At 42.3% G+C, this 18588-nt stretch overlaps 1 protein-coding gene across 1 annotated transcript in view; it reads left to right on the forward strand.

The window, feature by feature from the left end:
* HYDIN (HYDIN axonemal central pair apparatus protein) overlaps nucleotides 1-18588 on the forward strand; it is a 470364-nt gene that overhangs the window by 392941 nt on the left and 58835 nt on the right. Inside the window, exons 63-69 of the mRNA XM_027857914.1 lie at nucleotides 47-149; nucleotides 394-669; nucleotides 1752-1894; nucleotides 5654-5872; nucleotides 8264-8424; nucleotides 10893-11005; nucleotides 15765-15984. Of these exons, the coding sequence (XP_027713715.1) occupies nucleotides 47-149; nucleotides 394-669; nucleotides 1752-1894; nucleotides 5654-5872; nucleotides 8264-8424; nucleotides 10893-11005; nucleotides 15765-15984 (1235 nt within the window). The remainder of the gene's footprint in view (nucleotides 1-46; nucleotides 150-393; nucleotides 670-1751; nucleotides 1895-5653; nucleotides 5873-8263; nucleotides 8425-10892; nucleotides 11006-15764; nucleotides 15985-18588) is intronic.

Below are 18588 nucleotides of genomic sequence, written 5' to 3' on the forward strand. Positions count from 1 at the left end.
GCTATGTCCAGGGTCTAATCTCAAACCCTGGTGTCTTATTTTCCAGGTACATGTTGATCTGAGGGACAACATGAGTGTCTTCTCCCTGAAAGGCAGGCCCACCACCAACTATATCTACATAACAGAGGAGAACCATCCTGATGAAAAATGTAAGTAGAAGAGCCATGAGACGCAAAGGGTACTTGGGGGAACCTAATTGGATTCAATTAGAACCCAAAGAAGAGGAGGCCTATCATCTCCTTCCCCCAAAAAAGGCTCATTCTAACTGAGCTTTATTCCAAAGCCGGGGCTACTGCCTTTAGAGTTCCTGATCCAACACAGAAACTTTTTTAATCATTGATTCTTCTTTTCTCTAACCTGATCTTCTGCCTTCACATCCTCTATACCTGGCAGCAAAGAAAGCTCATACAGCCTCCCTCATCATTTACCCTGGAGAGACAGCCGAGTTTGAAGTTTATTTCAAACCAAGAAGGGCAGAGAAAGTGATGGGCACCATCTGTTTATCCGTGGTTAACAACCAATATGAGGAAACCACCATTCAGATGCTGGGAGAGGGCTATGAGGATGATATTACCTTGGACAACATCCATGGACTCGCTACCACCACCAAGTCAGATGTGGAGGGAGTCACTGAGGTCACAGGCAAAATGATGGAGGAATTGTTGGCATGTAAGAAAAAAGGGATAGAAAGGGGATGTTAGCAATGCTTGGTTCTTAGCTTATTTCAAGAATGTTTTTTCAAATCACCTTGCCTCATTAATGTTTTACACACATACACACACACATACACACACACACACACACACACACACACACACAATACCAACATCTTTCCTCTCCTGTAACTTAGATTCTTGGAGAATTGCCAAAAACACTTAGAAGTTAAGTGACCTGCCAAGGGTCACACAGCTGGTATATGTCAAAGGTGAGACTTGAACCTCGGTCTCCCTGGCTTCAAGACTGATATTCTACTCACTCCACCACTCTGCCTCTTTCGAGCCCCCTAGCCTCTTTTAAATTCCCCATACTGAGAATAGTCACTCTATTGCTGACTAGCACATAACCCTCTAGGAGATATAGTCCTGAGACTTTCCCCCAATGAATGAGGCTCTTTTACTCCAAGATCTGTTGGAAATGAAATCCTCCATGCTCATCTCCTTGCAATAAAAAAAAAACATTAAGTATCTTGGTTGCATGTCCCAGGTATTATACAGAGAAAATAATACACATACTGTTTCATGGCTGAGCCGTAACTCGAGAATTTATTATTGGTTCCTCGTCAGTCCAAAATGCCCTATCATAATTCATCAATCACCCAGATCTCTGATCAGTCTCACTCAGAAAATAGCTGAGGCATCCAGAGGCATGGCACCCATCTCCTGTCAGATAGTAGTTAGAGGCGAAACCCAAGTCAGAATTCATATTTCCTGACTTAGTGTAATATATACTCAATCTACTTGGTATTCTTAACTCCCCAAATCAATGAATAAAAGTCTGTATTTTTCCCATACATCTATGGGTTTGAAAATCCAGATATGGTTGGATTTGCTTATTTGTTTGTTTGGGGGTTGGGGGTGGGGCAGCTAGGAAGGGGCTAGAATTCTTTGCTTTGAATTTAGAGCTCTCTTTTAAGAGGCAAGGGAGTGACTACATGGGAGAATGACCATGTGGTCAGCACCTCTACCCTAAGAGCCTCTTCTGGGAGACAGTCATGGCAAGATACAAAAGCTGTCCCTCCTTCTGTTCCCTAGCTGCCCGGGTGGATCACATTCAGTTTGGGGACTGTCACGTTGGCAGCACCTACGAAGTGACCTTCACAATCACCAATCGCAGCCAAGCTAATGCTGTAAGGTTTGAGTGGCCCATCATGCATCCTCTTCATTTCTCGCCACAGGTAAAGGGGAACGCCTCTCCATTCTCTGGGCTAGATCAGACAGTCAACACTGCTACTGTGAGTCAGCTCAAATCTGGCCTGTTGGGTACTGACTGTAAGGGTTGATTTGGTTTTTATCCCATTCCAACAAAAGGCAAGATATTCATGGGCATTGGCACTTAGACTAAGAGGCAACCCAGTGACCCAGGCAACTCAGAAGGGACCTTCAAGAACCAGTATCTTGAAGTCTCCTCTTTTAATCAAGGTGCCAACAAACCATATGCCATTGAGTACATTATATTTCTTGAGAAGGTTGTGGGCTTAGAATGGAAACTTTCATTTATCACTCTTGAAGAAGCAAATGATATCTGATGAGTGAAGGTCCTAGGCCTTCCACCCTTCATTAATTAAAACAAAGGTCAACACCACAGTTTCGACATCCCACTGGCTTGGGCGCTTCTGTCATTTCTCATTAGCGAAAAATTGTTTCTGCTCCTTCTGCCTGTTATGAGCTCTGGAGTCTCAGGAAGAGAGGAGAGGTGGTTTGGCCCTATGTACTCAAGAAAAATACTTGCTTTGACACAAAGGATCCTGCACCCCTGTGTGTCTTATGGCCACAAGACTTAGGGTAAGACCAATTCATCTGAGCTCAGAGACAAAAACTTGGGCATGCTGAGACTGCAGAGTTGTTTCTGTTCTGCACGCAGGTCTCCATTCAGGTATGTAAGTCTAGCAAAGCCTAGTAATGAAGCAGAAAGGGTATTTATATTGCCTGTTTAATGGACTAACATCTAAGCCAAGACTCATTGAGAGGTAATGCACACCTTCCAGGGTAAATTTCCATTTCCCCCCAGTGCAGGGCTTGAAACAGCACAAATATTCCAGCAGTTTTGACAAAGACAGGCTAAGCCGGTCATGTGCTGCTTCTGTTTGGAGGGGTTTCTTCTCAGTCAGCAGACAGATATATAGATGTAGATATAGATATAGACATGGACATAGAAATAGACATAGATATATAGATATACATACATATATATGTGTATGTGGAAATCTATTACTTTTTAACCTTCATTTTTAAATTTTGAGTTCCAAATTCTCTCCCTCTCTCCAGCTCCTTTCCCACTCATTGAGAAGGCAAGCAATATAATACCAATCATACATTTGAAGTCATGCAAAACATATATCTATAATAGGCACATTACAAAACAAAAGCAAGAAAAACAAAGTGAAAAAAATTACACTTCAGTTTGTATTCAGACATCACCAGATCTCTCTCTGGAGGTGAAGAGCATTTTTCATCATGAGTCCTTCAAAATTATCTTGGATTATTGTATTGATCAGAGTAGCTAAGTCATTCACAGTTGAACATGGTTAAAATATTGCTATTACTACATACAAAGATCTCCTGGCTCTACTTCGCTTTACATCAATTCATATAGGTGTTCCCAAGTTCTTCCAGCAGACAAATATTAAGCACTTGCTGTGTACCTGACACTGAACTGATGCTGAGGATATAAAGACAAAAATGAAGCAGTGCCTGTCCTCAAGAAGCTTACTTTGTATCAGGGGACACAATGGGTACCCAATAGATATGAAGAAAACATTTAGAAAATAAATACAAGGCAATTTGGGGGAGAGAATAAGGATGATTATGGTGAGTTTTAAAGAAAGAAACAAAGGATTCTAAGAGTCAGAGGTGAGGCGGGAATACATTCCAGGCCCTGGGAATAGCCAATGCAAAGTCTTGGCATTGGGAGATGAAGTTATGTGGGAAGAACAGGAAGAAAGCCAGTCGCCATGTGGCTGAACCACAGAATGGTGGGAAGGAAATAATGGAAAACAGGGCTGGAAAAGGTAGATTGAGGCCACGCTGCAAAGAACTTTCAAAGCCAAAGGAGGAATAATTTCTATTTGATCTTGGAGATAATAGGGAACCCTGTGTTCTATTGAGTAGGGGAGTGACATGAACTGGAAAAAAATCACTTTGGCTGTTACATAGAGGGGAGAGACTTAAGGCAGAGAGACCAACTCGGTGACGTACCATAAGAGTCCAGGCTAAAGATGATGAGGGAGGGTCTGAACTAGAGGGATGACTATATGAGGAGAGAAAACAGGACAGCTGTGAGAGGGGCTGTGAAGGGAGAAACAAGATCTGGCAACTGATTGGCTAAGTGGAGTGAGGAAGAGAAATGAAGCAAGAATGATGCTAAGGTCATGGACCTGGATTTCCATCACAGTAAAGGAGGATGGCAATGTCCTTGTCAGAAACAGAGAAGCTGGCGAGAGAGGTGGGGTCAGTGGGGATGGTAAGTTCTGTTTTGGACTTGAATTAGAGCTGCTTGTAGGACAACCAGTTCAAAACATCCAGTAAACAGTTGGAAGTGCATGACTGAATATCAGGGAAGACTTAAGCTGGATATTTAGATCTGCAAGTCATCTACACAGAGGTGATTGTTGAACCCACAGGAAGTGAACAGGTCACCAAGGAAGAAGGCAGAGACAGAGAAGAGAAGGGGAGGGGGCTACCAGGCTGCCTAAGAAGCAATGAACTGGCCCAGGTTGGAAACTGGGCAGGTCAAAGCTCCCATGCCTATAAGTAGTGAGTTCAGGCCCATGAGTGACCCCTGCACTTCCAGTTTGGGTGAGACTGAGAGACTCAGTCTTAAAAAATGAAAATGAAAAATAAATGATCGGAAACTTTGGAGAGAGCAGTTTCGGTTGAGTGATGAGGTTAGTTGGTTATTGTCCTTCATTCTCGAAGAGGACCAAAATGGCATTGCTATGTTGGAATCAAGTTACGGTGTGTCTGACTGTGACTGATCAGACCAACCCAAGTTTGCAATGTTCTACCACAGGTCGGGCACAAATGGTCCATCTGAATATTTGGGGTGGATTCGCTAAATTTGTGCATCTCACATTTCTTTTGAGTTGCTGCAGTTCTGCTTTGCTCATAAAGCACAGCACCTTCTTTGATGGGGGCATGCCAGGCTAGGCAGTCCTGTGCCAGCATCTCCCATGTTATACAATCAACTCCAAAGTTCTTCAGAGAAACCTTCAGAGTGTCCTTGTATCACTTCTTCTGACCACTGTGTAAGCATCTTTCTTGCATGAGTTCTCCATAAAATAATCTTTTAGGCAAACGTACATTTGGCATTTGAATATGACCAGCCCGTTAGAGTTGTACTGTCTGCAGTAGAGTTTGAATTCTTGGCAATTTTGCTCAAGAAAGGACCTCAGTGTCTGGCCTTATCCTGCCAGAAAATCTTCAGGATCTTCCTAAGACAATCCAAATGGAAGTGATTCCATTTCCTGGCATGGTGCTGGTATACTGTCCAGCTTTCACAGGCGATGAGGTTAGAAACCATACTGCAAAGGGTTGACAAGGGATGATGTCATGAAGAAGATGAAGATACAATTGACCTCAGTAAAAATAGGGCATAGATGATGCTTACTCTATAGTCTTTCTTTGTCACCGTCAGAAAGGCATACATCCCTCTGTGTCGGGGGCAGGGGGATTGATTAAATCTGAGATCTAACTGTATCCAAGACCTAGAAGGTCATTTTATAATAGAACCTGTCCTCTTTTCCATCTTTACACGTATAGAACATTGATAAACTTATTTCTGACCAAAAGACAGGTACCTTTTCACCTGCATACTCAACAAGAAATGATCCAGTTTATAGTGAAGCTTTTTACCTTTCTCTCCTTCTCCTTGAGGAGGTAGCAGCCAGGATTTAGTATGTGATTTCCTGAGATAGTAATAGCACGTCCTCCCTTAGGCCGGCCACCTTCATGCTGGATGTGCCAAAGACATCACGGTGACTTTGAAATCTCACTCAACTGTCAACCTCAAGAAAACTTTGGTGAAGTGTAGACTCTCGAGAATAGTTTTCCAGCAGCCCGTGGACCAGGTACCAGACTGGGACAACCACATGCGCACGGTCAAATGGGTAGATACTGTGAAGAGTCCAACCAGCAAGATCCCTCCCAAAAAAAAAGTGAGTAGATCCAGTTAGTAATTACTGGGGTGAGTCGGTCAACATTTGCTGAGTGCTTACTGTGGACCAGGCGCTACACCAACATGGTTTGAACGTTATTGAACTTTCAAATCAATAGCCGATCAAAGGCAGTTGGGCGGACTCTGAGAATGTTGACACTTTGCCATCTCCATACGGTTTAAGAAAGGCTGTGTGGTGTCCTAGAAAGTCTCCTGACTGTAAGTTAGAAGAGTCTTGGAGTTGAATCTTACCTCTTCCATGTTAAATCTTTGTGATCGTGACAAACCATCTAACTTTTTCTGAGCATCTCCATCTTCATCTGTAAAATGGGAATAATGATACTTATGATTCCTACCTTAGAAGGTAATTGCAAAGATGAAATGAGGCAGTATATATGAAATAACTAGATACGTGTTAGACAGCCAGATGGTGCAATGGATAGAGAGCTGAAGTTGGAGTCAGGAAGATGTGAGTTCAAATTTGACCTTACTACCTATGTGACCCTGGGCAAGTCACTTAACCCTGTTTGCCTCAGTTTCCTCATCTGTACAATGAGCTGGAGAAGGAAATGGCAAGCCACTCTAGTACCTTGGCCAAGAAAACCCCAACAAAGAGTTGGGCACAACTGAAATGACTGAACAACAACAAAGGTTATATTAGAGCGCCTACCTGTTCTTTTTACCTGCATCTATGCCTCCTCCTGACCTTCCCATTTCTTTTGAGGACACCCTAATAATTCTAGTCACCCAGGTTTGAACTAGGCCATCCCCTGACTCTTTTCATATTTAACTCCCATATCCAATCAATTTCCGAGTACTATAGGCTTTATCTCCCCAGCACCTCTCATGTCCTTTTCGTCCTGTTCATTCATACGTCCACCCCTAGCCCCAAATCCAGACCCTTATCGCCTCTCACCTGAACAACTGTAACAGACTCCTGATTGGTCTCTCTGCATCCAGCCTCTCCCGTTATAATCCTTCCTCCATGTTTCTGTCACATTGATATTCCTACAACCTAGATGGGACCATGTCATTCCTCTGCTCAAGAGGCTTCTGTGGCTCTCTCTTGCCTCCAAGATAAAATACAAAATCCTGTTTGGCTTCACAATCTGGCTCCAGCCCACCTTCCCAGGCTCATTACACATTGTTTCATCTCTTGGATTATTTATTCCAACCAAACTGACCTTGCCATCTTTTCCCAACATACAGCATTGCATTTCCCACTTTTTACCCGCTCCCCCATGCCCAGAAGCGCTCCTTCCTCACCTCTACCTTTGGACCCTCAAGCCACTTCCAAGAACCTATTCAAATGTAATCTCTTACAATCGCTTTTTCCTGATTCCTCAAATCATTAATGTTCCCCACTCCCAACTCTGTGTAATTATTTTGTAGTTATTTTATATTTAAATATTCATGTACTTGCTGTTTCCCACAATTACCGGTGGAATTCTTTTTTTTTTTAAGGCAATTGGGGTTAAGTGACTTGCCCAGGGTCACACAGCTAGTAAGTGTCAAGTGTGTTTGGTCTGAGGTCGGATTTGAACTCAGGTCCTCCTGACTTCAGGGCCAGTGCTCTATCCACTGCACCACCTAGCTACCCCTACTGGTGGAATTCTAAGCAACTTGATGGCAAGATTGCTTTTACTTTTTATCTTGGGGTCTCCAACATCTATCACAGTACCTGGCACAGAATATGTATTTAATAAATGTTGATCTAATTATACTGAATTGAATGGAATCTTAAACTCTCTAGCCTCTTCACTGGAATTGAACCCCAGAATACAGAACCCTGGAATCTTACTCCTGGAAGAGACCTGGAAAGGATCATTTAGTCCAGTCTTTTTTTTTTTTTCAGAGATGAAGAAACTGAGGTCAAGAAGGGTCAAGTGCTCTGTCCATAAAAAGAATTATGAATGATGGAGCCAGGACCAGAACCCAGAGCTCCTGATTCCTAGCCCGGGGTTCTTTCACCCACAAGGCACTAATTCAATTCCTTTGCCCACCGGCCTTTCACCGAGTTCTCAGCTGTAAAGTGAAGGAAATAGACCAGGTGGCCCTAATGTCCCTTCTTCAGAGATTTCATGTAATTTCAGAATCACAGACTTAGTCTAGCATTCTTTGATTCTATGAACATAGAAACACGTCATTCCAAAGCTCTGGGTTACAACTTCCCCTTTTATTACTAAATTCCTCTCTTTGCCCATGACTTATAGTAAACATGCCCTAGTCCTTCCCTCTAGATTTTGGGCCGAGGCGTACGGACCTTCTGTTCATTAGCATGGTTGGTGTGAACAGGTACATGGTGGAGTCTGGCATCCGGCTACATGAATGTTACATGATCCCAACAACAATTTCTGCCACTGCCACTCTGACCTTGCTCCTTGATTTCCAGGTGATAGAGACTGACCCTGAACCTGCACACACAGTCCTGGAAGAAAATTACCAAGAACTAGAGCTTTACGTCAGCGCTGTGGTGGACTATTCCTCCTTCCGTTCCCAAGTGAAAGAAGTGAACTTTAAGGACACGCTGGTTTTCCAGACCCGAGTTTTTGAGTGAGTCACAAAAAGCCACAAAGATAGCAGAGTACGCTGTTTAAGCTCTTTCTGCCTGTGTTCCTTTCGGGTGAGGGCCTCAGGGTTTCTTAGCCAGGGCCGTGGAATCCATACGTATTCGAACTATCCATAAATATTAGAATTATTCATCTGGTCCTTCAGCAAGAGGAAGTGCATTTGCTTATCAAATCCCATACAAAATTTTGCTCCGAGAGAAATGTCTCTGGGGATTTCCAGCTACTGCTCAGGGGGACGCTTTATGATAGCCCTTTCTCACTCCCCCATCTTTTCACCAAACAGGACTGTCATCTCTTTACAGAGAACTCTTCCTGTCCCTTTGTCTACAGGGAGCCAGCTGGTCTCTGCGTTCTCAGAGATGGGGATGGATGCTAGAGCAGTTAGAGCCCTGAATTCAAATCTAGAAGTTTTCTGTTACGCTGTTACTCAGATCTCAAAGAGGGTTCTTTGTATCAGTGTTTCCAATATCTCCATTCATTCATTCATTCATTCGTTTGTTCATTCAGTGACAAATTGAAAACTATGGTAGGCACTAAAGGAGATACAGCATTTCAATAAAACGTGATTGTACGGTCCTTATACATACAAAGCTCACACATGTGTAATCACTTAGGAGTTAGGATGGCTGGAGCTCAAATCTAGTCTCAGGCACTTGCTTAGTTATATGACCATCACTGGGAGAGCCATCGAATCTATCGTCTGCCTCAGTTTTCTCATCTGTAAGTGGGGATGCTAATTGCAACTATCTCTTATGGTTGTTGTAAGGATCAAATAAGATAAAATGCACAAAGTGTTTTTCAAATCTTAAAGCACTATAGAAATGCTATTATCAACATTATGATTATTAATAATCAATAAGCATTTATTAAGCTCCGACTATATTCCAGACACTGTGCTAATCAGTGGAGATCTAAAGAAAGGCAAAAGACAGTCCTTTTTTTCAAGGAATTCAACCTGATGGAGGAGATGACGTACAAACAACTATGTATGAACAAGATATATACAGGATAAACTGGAGATGATCCCAGAGGGAAGGTGCTAGCATTAAAGGGGATTAGGAAAGGATTCTTGCAGAAGCTGGGATTTTATCTGGGACAAGAAGGAAGCCAGGAATGCCAGGAGGTGGGGATGAGGAGGGAAAGAATTCCAGGCATGGAGAACAGCCAACAAAAATGGATGGGAATAGTGTCTTCTTGAGAAACATCAAGGAAGCCAGTGTCACTGGATCAAGGAAAATATGGGCAGAGTAAGGGGAAAGAAGACTGGAAAGGTAGAAGGGGGCAGGTTATATTGAACTTGAAATGCCAGAGGGTTTTATAATTTAATCATGGAGGTTATTTAAGGTTGTTGTTATCTCCCCCTTCCTATCTCCAGTAAAGAGAAAACAAAAAAAAAATGCAAGACAAATAAATATAGAGGTCTCATCACCTCAAAAAATGAGGATAGTTCAGTCTAATACCTAGGTGACCCCCAAAGTTCATAAAAACCAAACCCTTTCCTTACTGTATAATACAAAGGTGCTACTTTATGGCTGTCATGACCTAAATTAGGAAGATATACCACTCCACCCAAATGCAACCCGCTTTCTTAAAAACACTCTGGGAAGTGACGGTATTGTAAAACGTTTTCTACAAACAGATTACTTTCCTTCCACAAAACCAAGGTTCAGCTAAAAAGCTCCCATGAGAGAGGTTACCAACATCCTATCCAAATGGTAATACCTTAACCAGATCAATGTCCTCTTCCAAACCCTGCTCTTCAGTGCAAGAGATCAAGGCAGATAACTCCTAGCCAGCCTCTTGCTTGTGAATCAAGCAAGACTGAGCGCCCTCCTCTGCCTTAGTGAGAAGCCAGCTCGAGCTCACTCATTCAAAAATCAGTGCAGATCCAGGAGCTTGCGTCCTAACGATAACAATGACGGCAGCACGTTCAGGTTTGCAAAGGACTTTACAAATATTATCTTGTTTGCTCCTGTGAGTGCAGATTCTGACTCTGACCACTCACCGGCAACAGCTGACCTCTAGGTATCCGTCACTTGACCACTTAATGGATGTGATCCCAGGGGAGCCTCACAGTGGCCCCATGAGGCTGCTATGACAAGTATGTTCATTCCTCACTTTACAGATAAAGAAACTAGGCTTCAGGAGATTAGGTTTTATACTCAGAGTCTTAGATAGTTAGTTGGAGGAAGGATTCAAACCCAAACATCTCCTCACACTGTATAGCAAGCACTCTTCCATTCTAGTACACCAATTGCAAGACACTGAACACGGCAACTGACCCTTTTTCTACTTCCATCCATAAAATGGGCATAATGAGTCTGATCCTTCTGCCAGGGAGGCAGGCTTTAGAGACTAGTCATTAAAAGCGGTCTCAGCACTGTTCATTAAAAGGGGGGATAAAGGCATGTATCACATGCTTCTCAAATGTGGGTTTTGTCATATTTGCAGGTTTGATTTGACTAATACAGGACCTGTGCAGCTGGGATATACCTGGCTGCTGTCCTCAGATGAGCCAACAAAGGCTGTCAGCTTTGCTGATCCACAGAGCTCAATGTCTCCAGGTAAAACGGATATATCGCTACGAGGAATGTGGTGAACCAGTCGATCACAACTGGATAGAATCACAAGTTCTATCCCTCCAGTTTTAGCCCCAAAAGGGGAGGAGGTGGGGAGGAAGGAGGCACCAACTGGGAAGATTCATGAGCAACGAGGGCTTGGCTATATGGGGACCAAAAATTCTCAAAAGATCTTAGAATCCCAAAATGAAATGATTTTGTAAGGTGCTGGTCTCTAATTGCTGTTGAGTATAGAACATGCCAGGTCTGCAGGTCTCCATGCAAGTTGGGCATCAGAGGCTGGTACTGGTATTACATTCTGTAGTTACTTTTGAAAGATCATGAAATATCACACAAGGCAGCACCTGTCTGCCCAACCTTATCACTAACCCCATTTCAGGAGTTTCCTCATCTTAGGTTTTAGGAACACTACTCTTTGGTCAAGCATCATGAATAAAGGCCCGCCATCTCACTGTGGACCATATTTCTAACAGAGATCCCAGTGAATGAGAACAGCTTCCCTGTGTTACAGGAGGAGGAATATGAATAGGGTTATAATTCCCTATATTTCAGTCTATTAACCGAGACCTCACTGGGGAACTGAAAGCTATCTCTGCTTGTAGGGTATGGCTGAGGAAATGGATGCATTCAGGTAGAATCTACACTTTCCCTGGTCACTTTAAGGACTGTCCACTCTGAGGGCCAAGAGATGATGAGATAGATGTTCGATCTCTCCTAGTAGCAGCATTCACGCTATGATAAAACTGAATAGGATCCTAGAGATAATCTAGTCTAATCCCTTCATTTTACAGAGGAGGAAACTGAGGCTCATAGTTCAGGGCCATGTCTTAAGTCACTCAGCCGGTAAAGGGAAAACCCATGATTCAAATCTCAGTCTTCTTACCCAGGTCCAGAGCTTTCTCCTCTCCAGAGCTGAAGGTCAAGGATTAGTGACCCATGGGATCATGGGATACTAGGCTGAGGACCTGAAGGGACCTCCAGGACCATCGAGCCCAACCTCCATCTTACACAGATGTGAAAGCCTAGTCCAGAGAGGCGAACACGTTCCTTACCCGTAGGTATGCCATGTAGTTAGTAACAAAGTCAAGATGAGCTCAGTCTATTAACTCCAGAGCCAGCACTTTTTCCAATGGAAAGGAGGAAGAAATAATCATATTCCACCCCTGCAGATTCTGTTTAATGACCTAGAATAATTAAAATATGCTCATCTTGCTTTGGTGCTGCTTGGCCCTGCCTAGTGTGGGCAGCTGTCATGCTAAGGTACCAAATGGCATCTCCTTGGGTTTGAGTTTAAAATAAAGCTTTGATTACTGCAGAATTGGGGAGTGAGGAGAGAGGTGATATCAGCCAGTATTTCTCCTGGGCCATCACCAAGATTAATTGTAGGCATCAGTTTAATTAATTAAGGAATCAGATGCCTCATCACAAAAGTGACCCTGGGTTCGCAAAGGTTATACCAGGGAAGTACAAACGGTGGCAAGCATCCACCAATAAGGAAGTCTAATTAAGTGCAGATATGCTCATCACCAGCAGCTTGGCCCCTAGGTGATGGACTCTTTGGCCATGGCAAACTCCAGCACAATGCATCCCATAAATACGCTCAAAAAAGGACTTCCATTCATTAATCCATTCAACAAACATTACTGAGCACTAATTACATACAAAATACTAGTCTAGATGAGGGAGGGTGAGGCTGGGGAGCATAAAAGTAAGGACCCATCTTCAAGGAATTCATCATTTGATTGGAGAGATAGGACCTGTACACAACTAAACAGAATAGCCACTGAGTGGTAGGTACCTCATGAGTGGGAGAGTTTCTCAATGGGTTACTGCTAAGCCTGGGCTGAACCTTTGGTCCAGCAGTTATGACCTTACAAAATCCTTTCACTTCCACTGAAATAGTAAATGAATTCAAAATTGACCTCAGATTGCTTGGATCTCAGGCCTTTGCCCTATTGGCAAAGATACACGGCTTCAGGAAATCCTTCTTTACTATTGACCAGCATCTTCTCCTTTGGTCTTGTCCGCCATGCAAATCAACTCTAATGTCCCATTGTGTCATGGTCAATGGAGTAAAAGTTCTCGCAAGTCCTATCAGGCAAGAAAGGCTTTCCACATAGCCTGCCTGATGGATTGCATGTTTTAGAGACTCATTGCCAGGTTGGCTATAGGGCTATAGATTTTTTGGCCACACAACTCCCTGAAACCATTTATGAAGTCACGGGTAGCTTGTAGTCTAAGTTGGTTGAGGGATACCAACAAGAATATGGATCTTGGAAGTGTCTGAATTCCATCAAGTGGGTCCTTAAAAGGCCATTAAAAAACCTGATTATTTAGAGAGCAATGATTCTCAAACTTTTCACTCCATGGAATGTTTTGGTCTAGCAAAAATCATCACAAATTGCCAACCCCATCCACTCTACCTTACCACAAATGAATAAGCACCCTGTTTGTATTAATGAGAAGAAAATTCAAAAAAAATCTTTCTTTAAAACGTTTCCATACATGAAAGTCTGTGCAAAGTCTGTCAAGAATTATTTATTAAGCTCCTGGTGTGCTTAGCACTGTATACATAGCACTACGCTGGGTGTTAGACACAATCCAAAAGTGAGACAGTCTGTGCCCTCAAGGGGCTTAGAACCTAATGATAAGACTCCAATATAAATCCTATCACACGAGATAACATGTAAAATGCTTTGCCAGCCATAAAGCACTATATAAATGCTAGCTATTATTACCATGCCAGCAATAGCTAGCAAGGACTAGAATCTCACTGGAGGAGAGGTCATGGATGTATTGTGATCTGTAGCACTTAATTCATTCTTGCTGAGTTTGGGAAGAAAAGATGGGGCCATTCTTTATACCTACTATGTGCCAGACATTGCAGCTCAGGCGTCATCTCCTACATGAAGCTCTTTCTGAGGCCCCCAACCCCTGGTACCCTCTCTCTCAAACTAACTTGTATTTAACAACCTTGTATGTATTTGTCAGGGAGACCTGAGCTCAAATCCAGCCTCAGACACTTACTAGCTGTGTGACCCTGGGCAAGTCACTTAACTCCATTTGCCTCAGTTTTCTCATCTGTCAAATGAGCTGGAGAAGGAAATGGGAAACCACTCCAGTGTCTCTGCCAAGAAAACCCAAATGAGGTCACAGAGTCAGACATGACTAAAAACAACTAAATAACAACAAAAATATATTTGTATTTATTCACATTATATTTATGCTGTATATATTTATACTGTGCTTATCTCCCACATTAGACTATAGACTTCTTTAGAATATGGATAATTTCCTTCTTTGTATTCATATCCCCAGTGCCTCGCATAGTGTCTGGCTTATAGTAGTTACTGAGAGATTGACTTGTTTTCATGACGGTCTTTTTGGCTCGCACTCATCATGAACACGGATGGCAGGATGGCGACCACCCACCACAGTAAGGGAAAAAGGATTTTTGTGAAGATTGCTGGCACACCAGAAACCAAGGAATGTTGTTATCTAGCACTCATCAGTACACAAGATATGAACCCAGAGACCGTAGACGGGGCGACTCACATTTGGACAGTTCTTGCCATAGAGAAGCTGTCCTCACCTATTAATAAAATCAAGATTTTTCTTTCTGGGGTCCTGGGTGAGGGGGACGTTTAGGGGAAAGAGGGCAGTCTTTGGCATCAGGAGATGCCTAAATTCAATTTCTGACTCTTGGACTTACCATCGAAGTGACCACGGCTAGCAAATCAATGCACCTCCCCAAGCTTCACTTTCTTAATCTGAAGAATATGGCTAATACCTAGAGTAATAATATTAATAATAACTAATATTTACATAAGCTCTTTTAAGGTTTGCAAAGCACTTTATATGTTATCTCATTTGATCCTCACAACCCTATAATAGTTAATAATAATAAAAATAACAAAATGACAACAATAATAGCTAGCATTTATATGGTACTTATGTGCCGGGCAGTGTGCTAGGCACGTTACAAATATTATCTCATAGGATCCGCACCACAACCGTGGTGGAGGGGGTAAGATGCTACTATTAATCTCCATTTTACAGATAAGCAAACTGAGGCTAAGTAAGATCAAGCAACTTGCCCAAGGTCACCCAGTTAATAAGTGTCTGAGGCCAGATTTGAACTCAGGTCTTCCTGCCTCTTTATTTACCATGGTGCCTTTCCCAGTGAGCCCTCCCTGACACTGCTAGTACCCTCTCCCTGAGTTTGCCTTAGATCGTGTTATGTACAGAGAAAGTGGTTTGCATATTGTCTCACCCGTTAGAATGTGGGTTCCTTGATGACCAAGACCATGTTTTTGCCTTTCTTTGTGTCCCTGGCACCTAGTACAATGCCTGGTACATGGTAGGTGCTTTAGAAATGCTAGTTGACTAACCTCCTGCCAAAAGGCTCAAATGAAATAATGCACACAAGGTGTTTTGTAAGCCTTAGCAAGCTTTATAAATGGTAGATTGTTTATTTTTTTTTTCCTGAAAATGAAACTGATGAGCTTGAGAGGTTGTGGGCTTCCCCTCCCTGGAGGTCTTCAAGCAAAAATAGTCCCTTCATCATATACAGGTTGGACTCAATCAACAAATCAACATTGATTAAGGGCCTACTGTATGCCAGGCACTGTGCTAAATGCTGGGGATACAAAGAGAAGCAAAAGACAGTCCCTGCCCTCTGAGACCTTTTTCAACTCTGAGCTGCTGAATGAGTCAGCATCAATTGTTTCCTTTGTATTCCTAGGCACTTTATTTGGCGTAGCCCGCAAGGAACAGTCCAGTCAAGGAACTTTGCGAGCGAGTACCTCAGACAGCTTTTCATCCCACGCATACAGCAGTTCCTCCACCTACCCTTTCTCCATGGAGCCCGTTAGTGGCATCATACCAGTTGGGAAACATCAAAAAATCAAGGTTAAATTCTCTCCCCTGGAAGTTGGCGAGTTTGAGAACAGCATATACTGCCAGTAAGAAAGCATTCCTCCAACACCGTGTCTCAGACGGAGATATCTTTGACTTGACAATGCTTCCACTCATGTCCCTGTCTCCCTTTCCCCACCTCTCACTCTTCCTTCTCCCTTTTCCCATCTCCCACCCTGTTCACTTCTCCCTTGGGAAGGGCTCTCTCATGCTGGGCTCATAGAATCCCTCAGGTCACGGGGACAACAACACTGGGGCACTTGGGGACGTGGGTCCATCGCCAGTACCTTCCAGAATTTCCTCAGGCTGATGATGTCTGTCACTTGCAAATTTGTTCTGGTAAAAAATATATATATATTAATTTATTTTGATTTATCAACAATCACTTCCATAAGCTTTTGAGTTTTAAATTTTTCTTTCCCTCCCTCCCCACTTCCCTTCCTAAGACAGGTGTGCAATCTGATAGAGCCTATATATATGCATTCCTATTGAACACATTTTCACATTAGTGATGTTGTAAGTAAGAATTAGAATCTGGTAAAATTTTAAGTAGATAAAGATGGTTTTCACTACTTCTCACCTTCCTTTTCAGCATCTTTTTCCTTCTTTAAATACCTCTCTGCCCCAAGCCTGGCAGTATTCTCAGCCTGCCCATACTGCCCTGTCAAAAGGGAAATTACCTGGTAGTCATTAACTCCTTAATGTGAATCAGGTTTAGCTGTTTCCCTTCCAGAAATGTTAAAAGAGGAAACAAGGGAAAGAAATCTAAAAAAGTAAACCCCTTCGAGGCAGGGGAGAGGTAGAGTTCATCACAAAGGAATGGGTGACTACGGCAGAATTTCAGATACTCTATCATCTGGCTTTGGGAGATAATTTTGGACTGTGACCTTTCTAGTACTCTTAGATCATCACAGATGACTGCCGGCAGAATTTCTGTTTAAAGTTCTGGCGAACATCCCCAGTTTAGTTTTGACTGAGAATTCTATTAATAACACCTTATATTTATCTATCACCTGCTTTCTGAGGGGCTCCAAATATTTTAGCAGGTATTTTTCATTTCTGTTTTCTCGACTTATGAGTTGAGTAAAAGACTCATAATCTAGTTCCCTTTTTTTGTCCCACAGAGAGATAAATTCATAGGCTAAAGGTCTGGAAAAGACCTTAGAGATATTCTATTCTAACCTCCTCATTTTACAGATGAGAATACCGAGGCCTGAAGAGGTTAAATAATTTGTCCAAGATAATGCAGATAATAAATAACAGATTTAAATGACTCCAAATCCAGCGTTTTTCCCCCTGCATTGATTTGTCTATGGTCATTATGCCAATCAAGAGGATGGTTGGTACTACCCAGTAGTTATCCTATATTTTAACCACTAGCCCAGGCCATATTTTTGGTCACCTGCAAAAGTGTCAGACCATCAACTGAGCCACATTTTTTCTTACTGGAACCCTGAGTGGTCTATTTTCGCTAGTATAGTCTTTCCCTGCTCTTAAGGGCTTGACACTTCCTAGTTCCTGGAGGTGTATTTAGAAAAACGATTATCATGTATTTCAAGATAGTCAAAATTAGCTCCTCCAGGGAACTCACATGAGAACTTCCTTTTGGAAGATGGGCAAAAAAAAAAAATCATATGTAGCCCCAAGGAAGATTGAAAGAGTACCTGATACTTCAGGGAAGAGAAAGAAGGGCAACAGCTGCCCCAGTCTTCCCATCTCTATTCCAAGAAGCCTCCTCTCTCATTGCTTATGAAAACTACATCAACACTAAATTAAACCCAAAGTATTAAATGTTATTTTAAAACTTAATAATATCAATAAAGACAATCAAGTCAACAAAAATAAGGAGAAACATCTTATATAAAATCCCTAGCATTCAATAAAATGAAATCAAACAAGTGTGGACAACAAATATTATATTATATTACGTGTTATGTTGTATTGTATATTATATTATGTCAAGTCACATCACATTATATTATATTATATTGTATTATATTATATTATATTATAATAACAAACATTCTATGTCCCATTTCAAGTGCTTCTGAAATTGATTCATGTAATGCAAGGTATCATGCTAAGTGCCAAGGATACATAGACAGAAATGAAATAACCCAGCCCACCAAAAGCTTACATTCTACTAGGAGAAAACCGTGTATAAGTGGGGTGGGGTGGAGGGAATGTGTATCTTTAGGGCAAAAAAATTATGAATTCTGTTTTGGTTATGTTGAGTTTGAAATATCTACAAGACATCCAGATGGATATGCCCAATAGGCAAATGGTAATGTGGTACTGGAGCTCTGGAGGGATACTGGGGCTGAATCTGTAAACCTCTGCATAGAGGTCATAGATAGCTGTAACTCAAGGGAGAATATGCAGTCATCAAGTGAGAGAACATAGGGGCAGCGAGGTGGCGCAGTGGATAGAGTACCAACCCTGGATTCAGGAGGACCTGAGTTCAAATCCAGCCTCAGACACATAACACTTACTAGCTGTGTGACCCTGGGCAAGTCACTTAACCCCATTGCCTAGGCCCCCCCCAAAAAAGAGAGAGAACATAGAGTTAGAAAAGAAGTTGGCTTCCAAATTAGGAAACTGGCATGAGTTTGGGAGATTGAGAGGGATAGCTAAGATAGGAAATATAATAA

This window comes from Vombatus ursinus, unplaced genomic scaffold, assembly GCF_900497805.2.
Source record: "Vombatus ursinus unplaced genomic scaffold, bare-nosed wombat genome assembly UNPS02012515.1, whole genome shotgun sequence".
Taxonomy (NCBI): Eukaryota; Metazoa; Chordata; class Mammalia; order Diprotodontia; family Vombatidae; genus Vombatus; species Vombatus ursinus.